Genomic DNA, 22,167 nt, shown 5'->3' with positions numbered 1-22,167 from the left:
GCAAAAATATTGCGCCACGTTACCTCTACAGCTGCCCGTAATTGTGGAAGTATTGCCAGTGCAGGATATTGTGTACGAACTGACCTGTCGATTATGTGCCATAAATGTTAAATGGTGATCTGGGTAGCCAAATAATTTGCTCAAACTGTCCAGAATGTTCATCAAACCAATCGTGAACAATTGTGTCCCGGTGACACGACGCATTGTCACGCATAAAAATTCTGCCGTCATTTGGAAAGTGAAGCGCACAAATGGCTGCAAATGGTCTCCGACTAGTCGAATGTAACTATTTCCAGTCAATGATCAGTTCAGCTGGACAAGAAGACCCAGTCCATTCCGTGTGAACCCAGCCCACACCATCACAAAGCCACCATCAGCTCGCACAGTGCCTCATTTACAACTCGGGTCCACAGTTCCGTAGGACCTGTGCCACACTCGAACCCTACCGTCAGCACTTACCAACAGAAACCGGGACTCACGGTGACCGAGCCGCAGTTTCCCGTCTGTCTACGATCCAGTCGATACGGTCACGAGCCCGGGAGACGCACTGCAGGTGATGTCGTGCTGTTAACAGAGCCACTTGGTTCAGTCATCTGCTGCCATAGCCTATTGATGCTAGATTTCACTGTACTGTCCTCTAACAGATACGTTCATCATACATCCCACATTGATTTCGGCAATTATTTCATGCACTGTTGCTTGTCTGTCAGCACTGACAACTATGTGAATGACGCTGCTGCTCTCGGTCGTTAAGTGAAGGCTGTTAGCCTGGATTGTCTGTGGTTAGAGGTATTCTCAGCACACTCTTGGCACTGTAGATCTCAGACTATTCATCTCTCTAATGATTTCCAAAGCAGAATGTCCCATACGTAAATCTCTAACTACCATTCTGCATTCAAAGTCTGTTAATTCCCATCGTGTGGCAATAACCACGTCCGAATCCTTTTGATGTGAATCACCCGAGTACAAATGACATCTCCGCCAAAGCACTGCCCTTTTATTCGCTGTGTACGTGATACTACTGCCATCTGTGGATGCGCATCCAGTGACTTTTACCACCTCAGCAACAGGCTCCGTGGCTATTCCATACAGATTGCTCTGGAGCAAAAATGCGTTTAGCTCGTGCATGATATGGTGTGCTTTACAAAGAGACTGCATTGAATTACAGTAAGAAAGATTGATAGCAATAACTTAAAGTGGTGTGTGGTTTGTACACATGCAGTGCTACTGGTATTGAGAATCTACATCTACATCTACATCTACATTTATACTCCGCAAGCCACCCAACAGTGTGTGGCGGAGGGCACTTTACGTGCCACTGTCATTACCTCACTTTCCTGTTCCAGTCGCGTATGGTTCGCAGGAAGTACGACTGCTGGAAAGCCTCCGTGCGCGCTCTAATCTCTCTAATTTTACATTCGTGATCTCCTCGGGAGGTATAAGTAGGGGGAAGCAACATATTCGATACCTCATCCAGAAATGCACCCTCTCGAAACCTGGCGAGCAAGCTACACCATGATGCAGAGCGCCTCTCTTGCAGAGTGTGTCACTTGAGTTTGCTAAACATCTCCGTAATGCTATCACGCTTACCAAATAACCATGTGATAAAACGCGCCTCTCTTCTTTGGATCTTCTCTATCTCCTCTGTCAACCCGATCTGGTACAGATCCCACACTGATGAGCAATGCTCGAGTATAGGTCGAACGACTGTTTCGTGAGCCACCTCCTTTGTTGATGGACTACATTTTCTAAGGACTCTCCCAATGAATCTCAACCTAGCACCCGTCTTACCAACAATTAATTTTATATGATCACCCCACTTAAACTCATTCTGTACGCATACTCCCAGATATTTTACAGAAGTAACTGCTACCAGTGTTTGTTCCGCTATCATATAATCGTACAATGTCCGCAGCTCGTGGTCTTGTGGTAGCGTTGTCGCTCCCGCGCGCGGGATCCCGGGTTTGATTCCCAGCGGGGCCAGGGATTTTCTCTGCCTTGTGATAACTGGGCGTTGTGTGTCTTTCATCATCATTTCATCCCCATCGACATGCAAGTTGTCGAAGTGGTGTCACCTCGAAAGACTTGCACCAGGCGAACGGTCTACCCGATGGGAGGCCCTAGTCACATGGCATTTTCATTTTTTCATACAATAAAGGATCCTTCTTTCTATGTATTCGCAATACATTACATTTGTCTATGTTAATGGTCAGTTGCCACTCCCTGCACCAAGTTCCTATTCGCTGCAGATCTTCCTGCATTTGGCTGCAATTTTCTAATGCTGCAACTTCTCTGTATACTACAGCATCATCTCCAAAAAGCCGTATGGAACTTCCGACACTATCTACTCATATGGAATACTCTCTGTACACCAACTCCAGAACACAAAGTAATGTGTTTCTTAATTTTAAGACTTGATGAGGTGTATTACAACAGTGTGGTTGCTTAGGCAATGTTATCAAATGAGTGGCAGAGTAGTACTCACCACTATGATTAATGTGGGGTAGGTCCTATTTTGTTTAAGGGTTGTTTCTGTTTCATGAATGGATATCGCAAGCCGGTATCACATTCACCAAAAGGTGAATGAGATATATGTTTTTCAAATCTGTGTTATGGAGTCTTGCTATGATTTTTATTAGGGCTCAACATGAATCATGACTGTTCAGTGTAAAATCTTTGTATTCTTAGTATCCAATTATAATTACTAAATCAACAGATCATCACAAATATTGTTTTCTGTTAAGGACTTTTCATCATTTTAATTAAATGATGTATGGTTTTTGAAATGTAAAGCTTTTCACTAATGTCTGGGGTAAAAATAATGGAAATGATTTTATGCCTCCAGCTCATTTACAGTTTGATGATTATCCTTATTCATGTTGAACAAGGCTCAGCAACGTGTTTATGTGTCAGATTATGGAAGATAAGTTTGCTTCAGGAGCTTCGAGTAGCGGCAGTTCCGTTGTTTTGTTATTGTCATCTGTAACAAATAACATTGCTGGACCACAATAATGTATGGTAGATGTTTTGAGATGCCAACAGGTTTTCCATGTCTGCGATGAATAGTTCCAAAGGGCAGTCAGAACATGTAAGAATATTATTTCTCTTGGGTGTTATTCACTTCTATGGAGGGCATTTTTATTTGTGCAAGTTCAAGTGGAACTTTGATGTCCTCTGCTAATAGCAAAGTCAATCCAGTTTTACAGACACTGTACAAGCATATCCAGACATGACCATTGACCGGAAGTAAGAAGAAATGTGATTCATCCTATCAGGTGATACCTTTCCATTGACTCGCAATTCTCTCATCGATCCTGTGCCCAATGATTCCACTGTGTCACCGTTGGAACACATTGGGATTATCTTTTGTGGGGCCCAATGTTCAACTGTATGTGCTGAAGGGTGTGCTCCAAAGCACTTATGGGTGCACCAGCACTATTCTCTGTCAACAGATCTGCCACAGATTGTCAGCTATCCTCCTTCACTGAGGAAAACGAATTTCTGAGCTCAACGTTTCCCGATGAGGCACGTGTGTCCGACACTTTGTCAGCTGTTCGTGGTTTCACCATATTTCAACCATTTTCCGTAGGTGCTCAAGATCCACTACACCATTTCCGACAAGCTAGTTACTAGATGAAATGAAATGAAATGATTGTGGATACCGACGGCTGGGAGTTCCCATATGAGAAAATTTGGCTGTCAAGGTGCAAATCTTTTCAGTCGATGCCACGTCGTGTGACACGCATGACGATGACGACGAAATAGTGATGAGAACAACACAACACCAATCCCCGAGTGGCCGAAATCTCCGACTCCGCCGGAAATCGAACCTAGACCTGCTTCACGGCAGTCAGACGTGCTGACTACTCAGCTAAAGGGGACGGTCCCTCTGTAGGTGCTCGGCCATAATCTTTCCTCGTCAGAGTGGCTTGTGCCAACGAATTTCACCATTTGCATCTGCATCGTCACTAGAATGGCACCACCATTCATCTCTGCTGCTCTTGTATACCACCCACACCACATCACAATGACGCAGTGCCACCAGGTGGCATGCAGTGTTGCAGAGGCTCAGTGGTCATTGATGTGTGGTACTGTGAAGTGAAATGACTTTTTGAAATGCTTATACATCTCAACCCAGGAACTATTCCCGCCGTTGTGAAGTGGAATGTGTCTACATGGTGCAAAGTCGCTTCACGCAGCATAATTACACTACTGACCTTTAAAATTGCTACACCAAGAAGAAATGCAGGTGATAAATGGGTATTCATTGGACAAATATATTATACTAGAACTGACATGTGATTACGTTTTAATGCAATTTGGGTGCACAGACCCTGAGAAATCAGTACTCAGAACAACCACCCCTGGCCGTAACAACGGCCTTCATACGCCTGGGCATTGAGTCAGACAGAGCTTGGATGGCGTGTACAGGTACAGCTGCCCATGCAGCTTCAACACGATACCACAGTTCATCAAGAGTACTGACTGTCGTATTGTGACGAGCCAGTTGCTCGGCCACCATTGACCAGACGTTTCCAATTGGTGAGAGATCTGGATAATGTGCTGGCCAGGGCAGCAGTCGAACATTTTCTGTATCCAGAAAGGCCCGTACAGGACCTGCAACATGCGGTCATGCATTATCCTACTGAAATGTAGGGTTTCGCAGGGATCGAATGAAGGGTAAAGCCATGGGTCGTAACACATCTGAAATGTAACGTCCACTGTTCAGAGTGCCGTCAATGCGAACAAGAGGTGACCGAGACGTGTAACCAATGGCACCCCCTACCATCACGCCGGGTGATATGCCAGTATGGCTATGATGAATACATGCTTCCAATGTGCGTTCACCGCGATGTCGCCAAACACAGATGCGATGATCGTGATGCTGTAAAGAGAACCTGGATTCATCCGAAAAAATGATGTTTTGCCGTTTGTGGACCCAGGTTCATCGTTGAGTACACCATCGCAGGGGCTCCTGTCAGTCATGCAGCGTCAAGGGTAACCGTAGCCACGGTCTCCGAGCTGATAGTCCGTGCTGCTGCAATTGTCTCGTTGAACTCTTTGTGCAGATGGATGTTGTCTTGCAAACGTCCCCATTTGTTGACTCAGTGATTGAGACGTGGCTGCACGATCCGTTACAGCCGTGCAGATAAGATGCCTGTCATCTCGACTGCTAGTGATACGAGGCCATTGGGATCCAGCACTGCGTTCCGTATTACCCTCGTGAACCCACCGATTCCATATTATGCTAACAGTCACTGGATCTCGACCAACGCGAGCAGCAATGTCGCGATAGGCTACAATCCGACCTTTAACAAAGTCAGAAACGTGATGGTACGCATTTCTCCTCCTTACACGATGCATCATAACAACGTTTCAACGGGCAACACTGGTCAGGTGCTGTTTGTGTACGAGAAATCGGTTGGAACCTTTCCTCATGTGAGCACGTTGTAGGTGTCGCTTCCGGCGCCAAGCTTGTGTGAATGCTCTGAAAAGCTTATCATTTGCCTATCACAGCATCTTCTTCCTGTCGGTTAAATTTCGCGTCTGTAGCACGTCATCTTGGCGAGGTAGTAATTTTAATGGTCAGTAGTGTATATATCAGCTGCTCACCTGTATGGTGTTGGCAGAGAGGTTGAGGTGGCGGAGGCTGGCAAAGGCCTTTATGGCGGCGGACGGCACCTCCTTCAGGAAGTTCTGCGACAGGTCCAGCTGCTCCAAGTTGTCTGCGCCTGCAAAAAGAGCGACAATGTACATTGCACGGTGAGAAGGACCTTACGTGTAGAAGTGCGGAACAGAGTTCTCGTCAACTCCCTATTGGTCCTTAGTTCTTCCCCAGTAAAGTATTAGTGAAGATGGCCAAAAGCGTATGATGTCAAAAAAGAAAGCTTTCCTTTGGAGAAACTTCAAATTTAACTGCTTTTGAGGTGTAACGAGCAAGTAGTTAACTTCATATTGAACTGATAGGAAGGAGGATAGATATCTCACACACCTCTCATGATGATTTTTCTTCTGGATTAAGTTCTGAGACCACTTATGTTCTTGCTATAAACAAGTATAAACAGGGTGAAAAGTATTTAAACCGACAAACTGTGGGAGGTTGTAAGGGACATCAAAACAAATATTTTTCCCTAATGTCATTTTTTCCTATGAGGACTATTTAAACCGGTGGAGGCCGTATTACGCTCTTCAGTTGATAGAGGCCGTATTACGATCTACAGTACTTAGCTGGCGTATTACGCTCTTCAGTTGTAGGCAACTGCTGTCCACCAGTGTAGTAGTGCATTGTCTCTGTTTACTAATGGAGCGCTACACCTGGATTGAGTACACTGATATGGTTGGTGCGTACTACGTAGCGCACCACAACGGACGAGCTTCACAGCGGGTTATCAACAACAATGTCTTAATCGCCGTATCCCGCATCATACGACCTTTGCTGCTGTGTACCAACGTCTGCGTGAGACCGGGTCATTTAGCAGATTACCTGGACAGGGACGCCGTCACACAGTAAGAACTCTGCAACTTGAGGAAGCTGTCTTGCAGCATGTGGAGCAGGATCCTTAAATCAGCACTCGTGCAATTGCACGTAACATGGGGACGAATCAGACGAATGTAAGAAGAGTCCTTCGAGAGCAATTGTTACCTCCATTTCACTTACAGCGTGTCCACAACCTAGAACCAGTTGATTTTCCACCCAGAGCATTGCCAGAATTGCTGGAAGACGTCCCGTTCTCTAAAAGACAAAGCATGTGGTTCCAACATGACGGGGCGCCGGCACATTTCAGCTGTCCTGTGCGTCGATTCGTGGACCGACGGTTCCCAGCAACGTGGACTGGCAGAGGTGGTCCTGTACCGTGGCCTGCTCGATCCCCAGATATGTCCCCTCTGGACTTCTTTGTGTGGGGAGAGATGCGCAACCTTGTTTACGCAACCCCTGTTGCATCAGAAGGTGATCTGGTTGCCTGGATAGTAGCAGCAGCAGGAACAATTCAGGATGCTCCTGGGGAAAGCTCGTGAGAGAGAACATGATCCGACGGTTTAACCTTTGTTTACGCGTCAATGGAGGCATTTTTGAAAATCTACTGTAATTGAAATTCGGTTGTGTTAATGTGTTGTCTCTTGGTCGTAAAAAAATGGAAAAGTGTTTCTTGGTTTAATTAATTTGCCGCCAGAGAAATCTTCCTCTACCGGTTTAAATACTCCTCATAGGAAAAAATGACATTAGGGAAAAATATTTGTTTTGATGCCCCCTACAACCTCCCAGAGTTTGTTGGCTTAAATACTTTTCACCCTGTAGATTGTCACCTTAAATAACTTTTTTCCAAGAAGTAAACAAAAAAATGTATCAAGCAAATATTCTGTAACCACTTGGGGCACTTTAACCTGTGTGGTTTCCTTTCTTGCAATTTGTTTGTTATGAAAATATGAACAGCAGTACCTCCTTCATACATAGCACGGAGTATTTTTTTGTTCAGTAATCCACATCATCCTCTCAAGGCATTTGCATAAACATGACGTTATTACAAATGGCAACACAAAAGTGAGCGACTGTGCTCTATCGGCACACAGTCCAGGAACCCGGGGTAACATACAAGGGGCATTCAATAAGTAATGCAACACTTTTCTTTCCCTCGGCCAATTTCAGTTGCAAAAAAAACAAGGCAGAATTTCTTTTGGGACATCGACGGAATATTCCCAGTTCATCCCCTGTAGTTTTATGAAGTTCTGACAGGTGATGGCACTAAACGTAGCCTCCAAAGTGGCATTTGTAGCCGAGGTGTGTTGCAAGTAGAGAGCTGCCATTTAAGTTTGTTTTGGCAGAAAACAATAGCATCACAGATATTCAGAGGGTTTTGCAGAATGTTTATGGAGACTCGGTGAGTCATTGGGCAAGGAATCTGTCATCATCACGGCAGGATCGTGCAACGACTTGCAGAATGTAGAGATTGAATAACATCAGGGGTAGGCTGAAAGCCTGCCTCATTTCCTTCTCAGCCACTGCTTCCCTTTCATGTCCTTCAACTATTACAACTGCTATCTGGTTTTCCTGCTGCGTGCGGACAGCCATTCAATCTCTGTATTTTATCCATGCCACTGACATAATTCTAAGTGTGCAGTCCAGACAACACTGTGAAAAGCTAGAAATGCTATAAACATTAATGTGGATTGTAGAAGCAGTCCATATTTCTAGTGTTATATTTCTACACACGACTATTTATTTTCAAATACTGCCTGCTTCTTCACTCCAAACTTCATTAGACAGTAAATGCATCATGAGGTTGTCATTAGTAGGCCTAATAGTTTTAACAGTCTCCTTTGTGATGTTTGATGATCGACAGCAGACATATATCCGTACATCACATGTTTGTGCAGTGAATACTGCACATCTGCATGTGGAACTGCCCATGAAAAGTATTCTGTAAGACATTGACGAATCAAAGTGTGCAAAGTAAGGTAGTTTTTTGAAGCTTTCATCACAGGAATCAGAAGTAGCATGTAGAGCAAATGTTGCTGAAATTCAGAACCTGTTTTCCAATTCAAGTTCTGGTCAATATGCATGCCTACGAATTTTTAATGATCTGTTTTAGACTTACATCCTTATTGATTATGATATATCATGTCTTGTACATGTTTGAATGAAATGTGTTCTCTCTAAGTTAAGTGACAGACCATTCACCAAGAACTAATGAATAATTAATTGTATCATGCAAATTTTGTTTGGCTTTATTCTTCTCCAAGATACAAAGAACAATAGTCAATGTCTTTTTTAAACTGCATGCTACATTTTTTATTCAGTAATCCACTCGGCCTTTCCAAGACCTCTTGAGAAACATTTCACAGTATAGCATTCACGTAAACCTGACATTACTAAAAACGTGATACAGAAGTGATTCTGACCCTCCTGTATAGCACACAGGGTAGGCACCGAGGCTAACATAACTCGCCCACTTGCTAGAGATGAAGGTACACAAACGGAAACAAAAGGAAAATGCACACCTCTTTCAGTCAACCGTCTTTAGCTGAATTGTTTGAGTGGGCACAGTGTACACTAACAAAAGGAAGCTAGAAATGCTATGCAACTATGGAGAATGCAAATTAACAGAATGGTAACCTCAGCAGTGTTTTGCTAATTTACATTGTGGTAACTTATACTGATCACCGAGAATGTTATGACGACCAACCTGTTATCGATATAAAGGCAGCCAGGTGATAGCAGTGTCACTTGCTGAGGAATGACTGCTAGTCAAACACAAGCTGTCAGTGAGTGCACTGTCCTTGTGTAGAATGGAGAAGGTGCGAGATCTACCCGAGTTTGACCAAGGACTGATTGTAATGCTCCGAAGGTCTGACACGAGCATTTTGGAAACTACACGACTTGTCGGGTATTCGAGGGGTGCAGCGGTGAATCTCTTCGACACACGGTGAAACCACGTGGGTGGTACGGCCAGCCCTGAATACAGATGTCAGATGCCTTAGGCTAGGCACATCGGTAAAACAGGACAGGCAATGAACAGTCGCAGAATTAATGTCAGACTTTAATTCTGGGCAGGGTACAAATGTGTCCAAACACACAGTGCACAGAACACTCCTAATGGTGGTCCTCTGCAGCCGACAGCACACGCGTGTACCTATGTCTTACGGAATATTTTTCGTGGGCAGTTCCACATGCAGACGTGCAGTATTTGCTGCTCAAACATGTGATGTAAGAATACATGTCTGCTGTCAATCATCAAACATCACATAGGCAACTCTTAAAACTATTAGGCCTACTAATGGCAACCCCATGATGCATTTACTGCCTAATGAAGTTCAGAGTGAAGAAACAGGCTGTATTTTAAAATAAACAGTTGTTGTTGTTGTGGTCTTCAGTCCTGAGACTGGTTTGATGCAGCTCTCCATGCTACTCTATCCTGCGCAAGCTTCTTCATCTCCCAGTACCTTCTGCAGCCTACATCCTTCTGAATCTGCTTAATGTATTCATCTCTTGGCCTCCCTCTACGATTTTTACCCTCCACACTGCCCTCCAATGCTAAATTGGTGACCCGTTGATGCCTCATAACATGTCCTACCAACCGATCCCTTCTTCTGGTCAAGTTGTGCCACAAACTCCTCTTCTCCCCAATTCTATTCAATACCTCCTCATTAGTTCTGTGATCTACCCATCTAATCTTCAGCATTCTGCTGTAGCACCACATTTTGAAAGCTTCTATTCTCTTCTTGTCCAAACTATTTATCGTCCATGTTTCACTTCCATACATGGCTACACTCCATACGAATACTTTCAGAAATGACTTCCTGACACTTAAATCAATACTGGATGTTAAGAAATTTCTCTTCTTCAGAAGCGCTGTCCTTGCCATTGCCAGTCTACATTTTGTATCCTCTCTACTTCGACCATCATCAGTTATTTTGCTCCCCAAATAGCAAAACTCCTTTACTACTTTAAGTGTCTCATTTCCTACTCTAATTCCCTCAGCATCACCCAACTAAATTCGACTACATTCCATTATCCTCGTTTTGCTTTTGTTGATGTTCATCTTATACCCTCCTTTCAAGACACTGTCCATTCCATTCAACTGCTGTTCTAAGTCCTTTGCCGTCTCTGACAGAATTACAATGTCATCAGTGAACCTGAAAGATTTTATTTCTTCTCCATGGATTTTAATACCTATCCCAAATTTTTCTTTTGGTTCCTTTACTGCTTGCTCAATATACAGATTGAATAACATCGGGGAGAGGCTACAAACCTGTCTCGCTCCATTCCCAACCACTGCTTCCCTTTCATGTTCCTCAACTCTTGTAACTGCCATCTGGTTTCTGTACAAATTGTAAATAGCCTTTCGCTCTCTGTATTTTACCCCTGCCACCTTTAAAATTTGAAAGAGGGTATTCCAGTCAACATTGTCAAAAGCAAATAAACAGTAGTGCACAGAAATATAACCCTAGCAACATGAATAGCTTCTACAATCCACAATTACATTTATATCATTTCTAGCTTTTCTCAGTGCTGACTCTTAGAATTTTATAGGTGGCACGGATAAAATACAGGGGCTGAATGGTTGTCTGCAGGTAATAGGAAAACCAGATAGCAGGTCATGAAAGGGAAGCAACGACTGAGAAGGGAATGAGGCAGGCTTGCTGCCAATCCTGCTGTTATTCAGTCTCTACACTCAGCAAGCTGTGACAGGAAGCAAGGAAGAATATGGACAGCGATTTACAGATCAGGGAGAAAAAATAAAGCCTTTGAGATTTGCTGGTGAAGTCAAGAGACAGCAAAGGGTTTTTGAACACCAACAGCTGAACATTGCAGGACATTAGAGAATACTGTATGGCATAGCAGGATACTACAGGACATTATAGGATACTATAGGACACAAGGGTGACACAGGGCACTGCAGGACACAATAAGACACTGGTAAATAATACAAAATGTGACGTACCTTGAAAGACATCACTGTTGAGCTTATCCAGCCGATTCCTGGAGAGCCCGAGGTAGCGCAACCTGGAGAGTCCCGCAAACGCACTTCCCTCCAGTGTGGTGATGGAGTTGTTGGCTAGCTCCAGTCGCTCCAGGGAGCTCTGCCCGGAGAAGGCACCGGTCGGGACCGCCTCTGTGGAGACACACAAACCGTGGCGGATGACACGTGGTCAATGTCAGGATCTCTGACTAACTGCCTGCTTTCATTTTCTGGCAGTAGCAGTTAAAAGCTTTTCAGTGTGCAATTATCAGTTTCAACCCAGAAGAAAGTGCAAAACTTGATGCAGCATACGGCAACCTAAGGCTTTACTGCTTTCTCAATGTAAGCTCATCAGAGTATTAGTCTCCCCCTTAAGAGAGCAGTCTCGGCGTTTTGTAGCCCTCAGTACGTTGTAGAACTAGGACCAGCTGTTGATGTGAACTTCCACTGCTGGCGTAAGTTGTAGCAGCGAGGTCCGGTGTCTGCACCAATTGGATGTATTCAATAAGCACAGTATGATAATTTGCTGTGGAGACATGAGATAACAGCTATCGTGTTTTAAGTATAAACATATAGTCCTTTTTATGCACCACTTTCTCGAAACATATTAATGCTACTTTTATGAAACTTTACATATGATTTGTATGGCATATTTTTCAGAACTATGAGAAGAATTATGTCTTTAGCTCAAATATTTCATGTGTTGTAATGCGGTTTGCTTGACAAAGAAGTTACGAGGGTGGTTTGATAAAGTGTGATAAAAAACCACAGGAAAATCTTTCTTTCATTAACTACTTACCTTAATTGTCAACATAGTTTCTTCTGAGTGATATACAGTTGGTCTGGTGGTCCTCCGGCTTTTTCATCCCACTGTAAAAATAGGTTACGTCGAACTCTGCAAAATACTCGTTGATGGCAACTGTCACTTCCTCATTTGGTGAAAATTTCTTCCCACAAGCCAAGTATCAAGTTAGGGAACAGGAAGAAGTCACTCTGTGCTAAGTCTAGTGAACGGAGTGGATGAGGAGCCAATTCAAAACCCAATTCATGCACTTTCTACATCTACATCTACATCCATTCTCCGCAAGCCACCTGACGGTGTGTGGCGGAGGGTACCTCGAGTACCTCTATCGGTTCTCCCTTCTATTCCAGTCTCGTATTATTCGTGGAAAGAAGGATTGTCGGTATGCCTCTGTGTGGGCTCAAATCTCTCTGATTTTATCCTCATGGTCTCTTCGCGAGATATTCGTAGGAGGGAGCAATATACTGCTTGACTCCTCGGTGAAGGTATGTTCTTGAAACTTCAACAAAAGCCCGTACCGAGCTACTGAGTGTCTCTCCTTCAGAGTCTTCCACTGGAGTTTATCTATCATTTCCGTAACGCTCTCGCAATCACTGAATGATCCTGTAACGAAGCGCGCTGCTCTCCGTTGGATCTTCTCTATCTCTTCTATCAACCGTATCTGGTATGGATCCCACACTGGTGAACAGTATTCAAACAGAGGGCGAACAAGTGTACTGTAACCTACTTCCTTTGTTTTCGGATCGCATTTCCTTAGGATTCTTCCAATGAATCTGGCATCTGCTTTACCGACGATCAACTTTATATGATCATTCCATTTTAAATCACTCCTAATGCCTACTCCTAGATAATTTATGGAATTAACTGCTTCCAGTTGCTGACCTGCTATATTGTAGCTAAATGATAAGGGATCTTTCTTTCTATGTATTCGCAGCACATTACACTTGTCTACATTGAGATTCAATTGCCATTCCCTGCACCAAGCGTCAATTCGCTGCAGATCCTCCTGCATTTCAGTACAATTTTCCATTGTTATAACCTATCGATATACCACAGCATCATCCGCTAAAAGCCTCAGTGAACTTCCTATGTCATCCACAAGGTAATTTATATATATTGTGAATAGCAACGGTCCTATGACACTCCCCTGCGGCACACCTGAAATCACTCTTACTTCAGAAGACTTCTCTCCATTGTGAATGACATGCTGTGTTCTGTTATCTAGGAACTCTTCAATCCAATCACACAATTGCTCTGATAGTCCATATGCTCTTACTTTGTTCATTAAACGACTGTGGGGAACTGTATCGAACACCTTGCCGAAGTCAAGAAACACGGCATCTACCTGGGAACCCGTGTCTATGGCCCTCTGAGTCTCGTGGACGAATAGCGCGAGCTGGGTTTGACACGACCGCCTTTTTCAAAATCCATGCTGATTCCTACAGAGTAGATTTCTAGTCTCCAGAAAAGTCATTATACTCGAACATAATACGAGTTCCAAAATTCTACAACTGATCGACGTTAGAGATATAGGCCTATAGATATGCACATCTGTTCGAAGTTCCTTCTTGAAAACGGAGATGACCTGTGCCCTTTTCCAATCCTTTGGAACGCTACGCTCTTCTAGAGACCTACGGTACACCGCTGCAAGAAGGGGGGCAAGTTCCTTCGCGTACTCTGTGTAAAATCGAACTGGTATCCCATCAGGTCCAGCGGCCTTTACTCTTTTGAGTGATTTTAATTGTTTCTCTATCCATCTGTCGTCTAATCCGATATCTACCATTTTTTCATCTGTGCGTCAATCTAGAGATGGAACTACAGCTAATACGCCCCTGGAAAATGAAAAACGAACACACTGACGCAAGTGAATAAGACCAGCCATACTTACACTGCACACTACGAGTGGACGGTAGAAGCGACGATCAAACGCGCAGTGCTGCGGACACACCGGGAACCGCGTTATGGGGAGTGGAATGTTGCTGGCTATGCAGCAGTTGGTCACCGCCAGAGTCAGTAGCAGCCTGTGACATACGGAGCTCGGTGTGTGTCTACAACACTGTTAGCTGCTGCGACAGCGTGTACGTGAACCGTTCGTGCAATAGACGGAGTTTGAGAAAGGGCGCGTAGTGGGTCTGGAGAGGCCAGGTGGATGTACTGCAGAACTGAGCAACACGTGGGACATAAGGTCTCCATAGTGCATCAGTGTTGTCACCAGTGGTCAGCAGAAGGTACAGGGTGTCCGAAAATTCTTTCCCTGATTACATAAATTGATAACTCAGGCTAGAAGTAAGATACAAATATGAAACTGGTGTCTAATTGTTTACAAACTATCAAAGTTTTTTTTCACACATCAGTAAACTTCCACATGAGCACCCTTGGTAGCACGTAGCACGTCTAGGTGATATTCAATTTCCGTCCACACATTAGCCAACATCACTGGAGGGATCGATTCGACGACTGTGGTTATCCGTTACCGCAGGGTTTCGAGATCTGGTACACGTGTTCGGTAGACCTCGTCCTTGACGTAACCCCGTAAAAAGAAGTTTAATGGGGTTATGTCAGGAGAGCGTGGAGGCCAAACCGTTGGCCCATCACGACCAATCCGTCGCCCAGGAAAGGTCATATCGAGATAGGCACGGACATCCAAACCCAAATGAGGCGGTGCACCGTCTTGCTGAAACAAGACATCGGGGTGATACTGAAGCAGCTGAGGAACAGCATACAGTTGCAACACGTCCAGATACACTGCAGATGTGACGGTAGCCTCAGCGAAGAAGAATGGCCCGATAATTCGATCGTGCAATAGCGCGCACCAAACGTTCACCTTTGGACTGCCTCTGGTGCACTCCGTGATCTCGCCAGGGGTTGTGAAGCCCAAATGCGCACATTATGGCGAGTCACTACTCCACTGACGAGAAAGGTCGCTCCGTCGGAAAAGGCAATTCGTCTGAGATAACCATCATCGTCCTCAACACGTGATAGCGTTTTGACCGCAAAGTCATATCGACGTGTACTGTCATTGGGCAACAAGGCCTGAACGATTTGCACTTTATATGCACGAAACTTTGATAGTTTGTAAACAATTAGACACCAGTGTCGTATTTGTATCTTACTTCTAGCCTGAGTTATCAATTTATGTAATCAGGGAAACATTTTTCAGACACCCTGTCGACCTGGTTCTGGACATCGGCGACACACAGAAACATGACAAGACCGTCGCATTCTACAAAGTGCCGTAGTGGACCGTACTGTCACTTCACAACAACTTAGGGATACTATCGCTCCAGGGGTAGCAGCAAGAACCATTTGCAACCGGCTCCGTGAAGCAGGGCTACGGTCCCGTATACTGTAAGGGCATCTTCCGCTCACACTGCAACATCTTTCAGCCCGCCTCCAGTGGTGTCGCGATAGGCGTTTATGGAAGGACGAATGAAGACGTGTCATCTTCACTGATGAGAGTCACTTCTGCCTTGTTGCCACTCGTGTGTATCATCGTGCAGGTGAGCGCTAAAATCAGGAGTGTATACAACAGGGGCACAAAGGTCCAACACCAGACATCACGGTGTGGGGAGCAATATCCTACACTGGCTGTACTCCTCTGGCAATCGTCAACGGAACATTGCACAGCACATTGAAACTGTCATCCAAGCCATCATGCTACCGTTCCTGGACCGGCAGGATGATGTGCTTTACCAACAGGACGATGCACGGCCACCTGTATCCTGTGCCAATACGTGTTCTTAAGGCGTACACCAACTACCGTGGCCAGCATGATCCCTGAATCTGTCCCCCATTGAGCATGTTTGGAACTGGATGAAACGTCACATTGAATGGTCTGCACGAACTTTGGCTCAACTGAGGCACCAGGTGGAAATTGCACGGTAGGCCATTCCGCAAGACTACACGCAACACCTCTACGATCGTCTCCGTGGGAGAATTGCAGCCTGGATTGCTCCAAAAGGAGCGTATACACGGTACTAGTGCTGACATTGTGCACGCTCTGTTGGCTGTAATAATAATAATAATAATAATAACAATGAGCGTATGGCATTGGTGGCCGGGAGACCCCTCACGGGGCGGTTCGGCCGCCGCTCCACAAGTTCTACGGCGACTTGCAAGTCAAGGAGGATGAAATGATGATGAAAGACACACAATACCCAGTCATCTCGAGGCAGATAAAATACCTACCTGTCCGCAGCTCGTGGTCGTGCGGTAGCGTTCTCGCTTCCCAAGCCCGGGTTCCCGGGTTCGATTCCCGGCGGGGTCAGGGATTTTCTCTGCCTCGTGATGACTGGGTGTTGTGTGCTGTCCTTAGGTTAGTTAGGTTTAAGTAGTTCTAAGTTCTAGGGGACTGATGACCATAGATGTTAAGTCCCATAGTGCTCAGAGCCATTTGAACCAGCCAAATACATACCCCCGCCGGGACTCGAACCCGGAACCCCATGCGCGGGAAGCGAGAACGCTACCGTAAGACCACGAGCCGCGGACGTTGTTAGCTGTACTAACGTGTTTATGGCTCTGTCTGTGTGCTCGTGTGTTGTATACGTCCTCAAGAATGTCTCCATAAAATTTCCCCCTGCTGGGGCGAGGAATTCATGGCGTTCGTTTCTCATTTTCTATGAGTGTATATGGGTGGTGCATTATCCTGATGAAGCAGCACTTTTTGTGCGCCAACCTTGTTTTTTTTTTTTTTTTTTTTCCTCAGCCAACACAAGTTTCAAACAAACAGAAATTAATCACAACAGGTTCCAGCCATACTTCTGCCTTTTCGCAACTAGTCTATGATGATTAGTCCTTGTTAACCCCCCCTCCCCCCCCACCCCAAAAAAAACAGTGACCGTCACCTTACCAGCTGACAAAATAGTTTTTGCCTTCTTCAGTGCATTTTCACCAGCCTTTGTCCATTGTTTTGACTGTCTTTTTGATTCTGGTGTGTAAAGATGGTTCCGGGTTTCGTCAACAGTCACAAACTGCCGCGAAACGTCTTACAGACTGCGATCAAACATCCCTTGGCATTGGATTGAAAAACTGTGCCGGATGCAGTTTTGGTCGACTGTGACCAATCACGGCACCCACCTTGCACACAGCTCCTTCGTAGCCAACTGCCCATGTACTCGCTCTGTTGAGGTGTCTACAGTCTCGGCGGTCTCGCATTACCATGTCATGGATGTTGTTAATGGTTTCATCTGTGTTGACCTCAACCGGACATTTAAATTCATTAATCCAAAAGCAAATAGTCTTCAATGACGGTGCGAGCTTCATCCAATTCTGTTTTGATTTGTGCGGCAATCGAACCCTTCAAATGAAGATTTTTAATAAAAGCACAATACTCAGGTTTCCATTTTCAATCGCTGTCAACACTGACCAATTCACATAGGTGTCAACAATTAACTGTATGCTGCACATTGTTGAAATTCTTTATACAATCCTTGCAATAATCAAGCTTACCAACCACGAAGAGCAACAAACATGTTCTATTCTTTCATGGAAATTTACCATACATGCAAACCACCTTCATATTTGTATTGCTTTTCTCTCACAAAACACCATATAATACCTAAACTATAAACTTTCAAAATTTAAAATTTGGTGCAAATATAGTGTGGATTGTCTAAAATAATTGTGCCTAATCTCATTTTTTTTCTCTCATAGTTTTTGACAAAATGACTCCTAAATAACCAAAAATGCTACTTTTAGCAGTACTCACTTCAGGAAATATTCCAGCTGCATAACCATTTTGATTTGCGTCCTGGAGTTGCTCTTCGCTTCTTTAAGTGTTTTCTTCACTCTCGCCTGCTTTGAAGAAGCCTCTGTAGCTCCATCTACAAAGCCTCAATCGTTCATCTCGCTGGCAAAGAGCTTCGGTTGTGCTCATTTCTGACTTCATTCCAAGGTCATAGAAAATCTGTGTTCTGCATTGGCACCACTACTGAAGCAGAAAGCTACGTCATACACTCCAATATGCTTAGCTTTCAGTTCAACAAATACACTTTTTGGCAGACGCTTCCATACACTGTTGTTCAAGTTCTAAGTTCTGGTTTCAACGGTGAAGACGTTTTACAGCAACTTCTCGCCCCTCAATTGCTTATACACAGATTTTATTGTCCGGATGACAGCACAAGGAAACCATTGATTATGCTCGTACATTTCAGCAGCACCGCCACTTGCCGCTACTGCTATCTATTGTAAAACGACGGAAGCAAAGTAATAGACCCAATATTTATTGTCTTTACAATGAGAAAATATTTAAAAATTATTTTGACTCATTTCGCATCTGTGAAGATCATCTCGCTTGGGATCTGTGGAATATACATTAGTATATGAACGATTATTATGGAAGGCGAAGAAATGAATTAAAATATGTGCCACAGCCAGGACATGAACCCCGTCTCCTTACTTACTAGGCATACGTGAGTCCAACGCCCTCCCCCAAACAAACTTCATTTCATATCTTCAGCTTATTTTCCACCCAAATCGTCACTGTTGCCAGGGATCTCCGGCACTGGGGACGATTTAAGGAAAAAAAATAAGCTGAAGATATGAAATGAAGTTTGTGTGGGGGAGGCCGTTGGACTTGTGTAGTCCGTGCAGCAATGCTGACCATACCTGCCAAGTGAGCAAGGAGACCTAGGTTAAAGTCCTGGTCGTGGCACAAATTTTAATTCATTTCTTCGGCTTCCATCATTATCATAGATAAAGATGAGACATAATTGTCTGAAGGAAATTATTAAAAGATATACATATATACACTCCTGGAAATGGAAAAAAGAACACATTGACACCGGTGTGTCAGACCCACCATACTTGCTCCGGACACTGCGAGAGGGCTGTACAAGCAATGATCACACGCACGGCACAGCGGACACACCAGGAACCGCGGTGTTGGCCGTCGAATGGCGCTAGCTGCGCAGCATTTGTGCACCGCCGCCGTCAGTGTCAGCCAGTTTGCCGTGGCATACGGAGCTCCATCGCAGTCTTTAACACTGGTAGCATGCCGCGACAGCGTGGACGTGAACCGTATGTGCAGTTGACGGACTTTGAGCGAGGGCGTATAGTGGGCATGCGGGAGGCCGGGTGGACGTACCGCCGAATTGCTCAACACGTGGGGCGTGAGGTCTCCACAGTACATCGATGTTGTCGCCAGTGGTCGGCGGAAGGTGCACGTGCCCGTCGACCTGGGACCGGACCGCAGCGACGCACGGATGCGCGCCAAGACCGTAGGATCCTACGCAGTGCCGTAGGGGACCGCACCGCCACTTCCCAGCAAATTAGGGACACTGTTGCTCCTGGGGTATCGGCGAGGACCATTCGCAACCGTCTCCATGAAGCTGGGCTACGGTCCCGCACACCGTTAGGCCGTCTTCCGCTCACGCCCCAACATCGTGCAGCCCGCCTCCAGTGGTGTCGCGACAGGCGTGAATGGAGGGACGAATGGAGACGTGTCGTCTTCAGCGATGAGAGTCGCTTCTGCCTTGGTGCCAATGATGGTCGTATGCGTGTTTGGCGCCGTGCAGGTGAGCGCCACAATCAGCACTGCATACGACCGAGGCACACACGGCCAACACCCGGCATCATGGTGTGGGGAGCGATCTCCTACACTGGCCGAACACCACTGGTGATCGTCGAGGGGACACTGAGTAGTGCACGGTACATCCAAACCGTCATCGAACCCATCGTTCTACCATTCCTAGACCGGCAAGGGAACTTGCTGTTCCAACAGGACAATGCACGTCCGCATGTATCCCGTGCCACCCAACGTGCTCTAGAAGGTGTAAGTCAACTACCCTGGCCAGCAAGATCTCCGGATCTGTCCCCCATTGAGCATGTTTGGGACTGGATGAAGCGTCGTCTCACGCGGTCTGCACGTCCAGCACGAGCGCTGGTCCAACTGAGGCGCCAGGTGGAAATGGCATGGCAAGCCGTTCCACAGGACTACATCCAGCATCTCTACGATCGTCTCCATGGGAGAATAGCAGCCTGCATTGCTGCGAAAGGTGGATATACACTGTACTAGTGTCGACATTGTGCATGCTCTGTTGCCTGTGTCTATGTACCTGTGGTTCTGTCAGTGTGATCATGTGACGTATCTGACCCCAGGAATGTGTCAATAAGGTTTCCCCTTCCTGGGACAATGAATTCACGGTGTTCTTATTTCAATTTCCAGGAGTATATATATATATATATATATATATATATATATATATATATATATATATATATATATATATATATATACAGCATGTTCGTTTTTCATTGTAAAAACTTATTGTCTACAGGGTGGTTTGAAAAGTTCTCGGAACAGATTACAAAAATAATTCTGACATCACTGAAACTTTTTTTATTTTTCAATATAGTCTCCTTGTAGATTAATGCACTTGGTCCAGTGTTCCAGTGCATTGATCCCATCTCGAAAATGAGTTTCCTCCAGGCCTGCAAAATAGTTGTCAACTCTGGTTATCAATTCGTCGTTTGAAGTCAGTCTTCGCCCACCAAGAAAAATTTTCAGTTTCTGGAAGACATGGAAGTCTGACGGAGCCATATCAGGTGAATAAGGCGGGTGTGGCAACAACTCATATCTTAGTTCGTGTAATGTTTCCATGACTACGACCCATGTCTGCGGGCGTGCATTGTCTTGGTGGATGATGACTTTCTTCCTTGCTAAATCTGGCTTTTCTTGCGTTTCTTTTGTTGCAATTTTGCATAATACTCTCCAGTAATTGTTTGCCCAGTGGGGAGACAATCTACAAACAGAATCCCCTTCGCACCCCAGAGCACTGATGCCATGACCCTTGCTGCCGAAGGAATTGTCTTCGCTTTCTTTGGTGGCGGAGAATCAACACGTTTCCACTGCTTTGACTGTTGTTTTGTCTCTAGAGTATAGTAGTACACCCAAATTTCATCTATGGTCACAAACCAGCGCAAAAAATCTTGTTCTTTTCTCCTAATATGAACCACACATTGTTCCGATATGTCTATTCTCGTGCGTTTTTGATCCAGCGTCAAGAATCGCGGCACCCATCTTGCAGATAATTGTTTCATTTCTAATTCCTATACGCTTTCAGATGACATATGGCAATCGTGAGCAATTTCACACACTTTCAATTCTCCACGACTATTTTGTGCACTTTTGCAGTGATTTCTGGGGTAGTGACACATCTTGCCCGACTACTGCGCGGATTGCCATCTAAGCTCTCCCGACCAAATTTAAATTCAATTGTCCACTTGGCAACAGTTGAATATGAAGGAGCAGAGTCCCCCAGTGTATTGTGGAAATCTGTGTGAATGTCCTTTGCTTTCATACCTTTCTTCACGAAGTACTTAATCACTACACGGGAACAACATAGCCACGTCACCATCCCCGGCTGTCTTCCCAGAGCACTTACGTGGCTCGTGTTGACAGGCAACAGTCCAATGAATAAAACGTAAACAACTCGTTGCGCTAGCGCTGACGTGTCGTGGTGATTCCGAGAACCTTTCAAACCACCCTCGTATTTTTCGTTTTTGTGCCATGTTCTACATCCTGGAGGATACCCTCAGAATGAATCAACTGGAACAAAAAGTACTTCCAATGTAATGCAATGTTTGACACATTAACTCATGTTTGAGGCCGCCTTACGCGTAGGAGCTCGATCCGTGAGAGATTTAGAGGTGTACTGATTATTTACTGAACGAAACTCATAGGTACAAATGTATACTACGAACGTACACTACTGGCCATTAAAATTGCTACACTATGAAGATGACGTACTAAAGACGCGAGATTTAACCGACAGGAAGAAGATGCTGTGATATGCAAATAATTAGCTTTTCAGAGCATGCACACAAGGTTGGCGCCGGTGGCCACACCAAAAACGTGCTGACATTAGGAAAGTTTCCAACCGATTTCTCATACACAAACAGCAGTTG

The 22,167-nt window shown here is 45.0% G+C and overlaps 1 protein-coding gene across 1 annotated transcript in view; it reads right to left on the bottom strand.

Annotated features, from left to right (window-relative positions):
- The window catches only part of LOC124552672 (chondroadherin-like protein), a 186,806-nt gene that overhangs the window by 121,726 nt on the left and 42,913 nt on the right, over positions 1-22,167 (bottom strand). Inside the window, exons 4-5 of the mRNA XM_047126996.1 lie at positions 11,442-11,612; positions 5,614-5,732 (exon numbers count right to left, since the gene is read on the bottom strand). Coding sequence (XP_046982952.1) covers positions 5,614-5,732; positions 11,442-11,612 — 290 coding nt within the window. The remainder of the gene's footprint in view (positions 1-5,613; positions 5,733-11,441; positions 11,613-22,167) is intronic.

Source organism: Schistocerca americana, chromosome 10 (genome assembly GCF_021461395.2).
Source record: "Schistocerca americana isolate TAMUIC-IGC-003095 chromosome 10, iqSchAmer2.1, whole genome shotgun sequence".
Lineage (NCBI taxonomy): Eukaryota > Metazoa > Arthropoda > Insecta > Orthoptera > Acrididae > Schistocerca > Schistocerca americana.
This window is presented reverse-complemented; position numbering and strand designations above follow the sequence as displayed.